Source organism: Opisthorchis viverrini, assembly GCF_000715545.1.
Source record: "Opisthorchis viverrini unplaced genomic scaffold opera_v5_483, whole genome shotgun sequence".
In the NCBI taxonomy this organism is placed as follows: Eukaryota; Metazoa; Platyhelminthes; class Trematoda; order Opisthorchiida; family Opisthorchiidae; genus Opisthorchis; species Opisthorchis viverrini.
This window is the reverse complement of record NW_008752143.1, coordinates 8,517-12,100: the sequence shown is the minus strand read 5'-3', so window position 1 is coordinate 12,100 and position 3,584 is coordinate 8,517. Positions and strand designations below refer to the sequence as shown.

General features: G+C 45.7%; 1 protein-coding gene across 1 annotated transcript in view; it reads right to left on the bottom strand.

Annotated features, from left to right (window-relative positions):
- Positions 1-1,660: 1,660 nt before the first annotated feature.
- The window catches only part of T265_11344 (hypothetical protein), a gene marked incomplete at both ends in the record, with an annotated part of 8,388 nt that continues 6,464 nt past the window's right edge, over positions 1,661-3,584 (bottom strand). Inside the window, 3 exons of the mRNA XM_009177975.1 lie at positions 1,661-1,814; positions 1,895-2,164; positions 2,199-2,436. Coding sequence (XP_009176239.1) covers positions 1,661-1,814; positions 1,895-2,164; positions 2,199-2,436 — 662 coding nt within the window. The remainder of the gene's footprint in view (positions 1,815-1,894; positions 2,165-2,198; positions 2,437-3,584) is intronic.

Here is a 3,584-nt window from a genome sequence, read left to right as displayed (position 1 = left end):
GGAAGTATGAATGGAAATCGGGTTCGAACCAGATACTTCCGGCCAGTCAATTCGCGCTCTAACCACTCAGCCACCAGGATCCTTAACAATTTGTGGAACGGGCTACAGACTACAGTACATTCGCCAATGAGAAATGTGGGAATGTAACTCCTGCATCTAAATTTCGTCTGGGATACTTTGCCCGAGTAGACAGACGCAGAAGCCGGTAGCTTCACACCGAGAAGTGTCGTTCGAGAGAAGCACCTTGGTAGAAACACTCACTGACCTCTGGTAGGACTATCAGCATACTAGTTGTGCTCACCATATTACACTAAATGGACAAACACGGATGGTTACGCCATGTCAGCCAACCGAGTTTCCTTGCAAGCAGCTTTCTATAACTCTGGAATCACTCGGGTCATAGTTGCTGGCATTCCTCCATTGCAAATAACGAAGAATGGGATTTCCGCAGTCCACATTGTGGAGTTGCCGGATAGTTTAAGGCTAAAAATGTATATCGTGAGCTGTTCATTCTAACGCCAAACAGTAAACCCCACCCTAAATCAAGTAGACCCTTGGGTGTTATTGCTCCATGAGGCTGCCATCGGTTATAAAATACAGAACCTAACAATATGGGGCTCGGGATCCATGATACCTAATCAACCGGCGTCGACCATGGCGGACAACTAAAAGACGCTAGATCAAATGAATGACTTGCGACTAGGGACTTTAACAGTGGTGAGATAAGACTCACATCGACCCCAGCCGAGCTCGACTAGCAGTCACCCATCCATCTCAACTGAGAAAAGACAATGAACGAGATGAAAAGTTGAACTTTATGAGGCGTTTTGATGAGTAGGCCTTATTTACGCGCACTGTTCAGTGAGATTGGGGTCCTGAAATGTACAAAAATCCAGGAAGGGTAGGACTTATTTACGCGCACTGTTCAGTGAGAGATTGGGGTCCTGAAATGTACAAAAATCAGTTAGTTTATGGAAATATCACTGAGGCAAGTGGCGGATGAATTGGCAGTAACACTTACTCCATAAAGCGAGCACTTCAGCGGTGTCAGTCTCGTAGAACTGCACTTATACGGTGTCATTTTCAAGTGCTCACTTCTATCGCGTCATATCTTGTAGCTGATATCTACAAAGAATGATGCCCTAAGAAATCCGGCTTACCTTAAATGCATGAAACTTCAGTAGGCGAACAGACTGGAGCCCAATCAACAGCGAAGCCGTTGGTGAATGAATTCATCGCCTAGCCAGAGTAGACATCTTTCCATACTTCGCCAAAACGAGGGCGAAACCAGGCTACATCATTCTGCATTCTTTTAGGACTTTATTCTTTCCTACCAAACTGGCGCTTAGATGATTAGAACCGATATTATCCTGCAGATTCTCGGTTTCTCTCCGCAGCCGGAAATGTAGACGCACTATGTGCTGGTATCCTGTGCTTCGGTCCAAATGAACATCATGGAATGGCATTCCGGATCGTTTGGAAGTTCAACCTATGCGCTTTTGGGTGGAGACGAGTCCGGACAGCAATAACAAGCAATCGTAAACGCACTCACATTGGGGACAAGCCTGAAGATCCACAGCGTACAGTGGGCAAGGTTCATCAGCACAGCACTCGAAGTGTCTCGATGAGCGGTCACTTGAACACCAGCTGCCAGCCATCATCAACCGACATCTGCGTTGAGCTGCACTATTCTCGACCACCGACAGCAAATTATGTATGTATCAGGCATCGGGGCAAAAGGATTCGCCTCGGAACAATCCACTCTGATGACCTTGCCAGGACTATAACAGAAGCACGCCACCGGATTTGTCAAGCTTCACCTAGACCGAAGGCACATCACCTTCCAAAATAAGACCCAAATATCTGTCACTTACTCAACACATAGGGTCAGAACTTTCGACGGTAGTTGTAGAGGTCCTGGGTGGTTAGGACCTTGCCGAATTCGTCGGCTACAAATTGCCGCACTTCACACAACGGCGTACCATAGTTCAGCAGTGCCCTGCAAGTGCCCACCTCCTCTTTGGTTAGCCGTCGGTTTACAGGAATTCGATCGTACGAATACTTGGTCAACTCATGATTATGTTCAAGATAATACGAGGTGACTAGGAGTTTGTTTCCGCGTCTCCTTAGACAAAATCGGACTGGACAACCGGTGCTTCGTGTACTGTTTCTGTTATAAGCAAATGCGCTCAACTTACTAGCTCTTTCTAATTCCCCGACTTTCGCTTGGTTTCGGGGGTCGCCTGTTGCATTTATAGTACACCCATTCATATCGCAAAACAGCGTTTGTGCTTCGACTGCTGGATGAACGCACGAATACCACGTAGTTATTCTTCATGTATTCATTTAACGCCTTCTCAAACGCCTTGAAAGATGAAAACGATACGGCGCCCAAATTCTCAGCAAACGCATCTGAAGCCGCATCTGAAGTAGCCTCTGAAGCCATAGCAAAGCACGTTCAAAGTCGAATGCGCGCCACAAATGAGGAGAAACACTAATTACAACAAATGTCGAAAAAATGAACGGAGAGTTGCGTTAATTTTGACTTGCCTACGCATAAAACAAAATGCAACATTTGGCGTGAGAAGTTTAATTTCTTTCATAAAGGCTTCGCAGATAAAAGCGTTGTGCCCAAATGTGCAGCCTGAGCCCTGCCGAGCGTTAGATGCACATTGTGGCGATTTGTACCTTTATTTTACTTCCATTATAACACTACGTATTTCGTCAATTTCATAATCGTTTTTCGTTTGAATACGAAATACTACAAAGACGCGCACTTGTACAATTTCACAGAATACAAGCGTGGTCACGTGCTTCGACTCTCTCTTCTGATTTCGCTCGCGCTTGCAGCGGTCATTCGCGAGTCTCATGTACTAACTCTGGTACCAAAACATTTCAGACATCTTCGGAATCTGTTATACGTGGGAGCTGTTCAGAAGAAGACCTCTGGACCAACATAATTGGATTATTGTTTATTCGCTGACCTGGGCCGACGACGAACTATCTTAAAGAGAACAATTGTTAGTGAGTCTGTTCCATCTGATCTCTTTATATTTTGTATACCCAACCTAGCGTCATTATTTTTGTTTCTTTGCCCACACACTCCGGTAAACTAACTTATTGAGTAGCCAGACCACTACAACGTCTCAAATTATCTAAATAAAACCAGCTCCGAGGTAGAATTTAACATGAGGTTTTAGCATTTGGTGCTGTTTATTTAAACACTTAAATCCTCCCATTGGACTGCAACTTTGTTTGAAGTTGTTCGAACGTACTCGAGGCCCACTGTGAGCTCCGGATTCATGTTTTTGATGTCTGGTACGGGTCAGTACATTTTGTCCGTGCGGCCGGCAGATGATTCAGTCGCTTGACGAAGGCCGCCATCCCCCTGCTTGGAAGGAAGCGATTGTCACGCCAATCTACAAAAATGGTGACCGACTATCGCCTGGCAACTATAGGCCTATAAGCCTCACTAGCGTGCCGTGCAAGGTGATGGAACGCATTCTGAAGCGAGCCATCCTAGATCACCTTACTTCCAGCAATCTGATATCTCCAGCTCAACACGGATTTCTCCCAAACCGTTC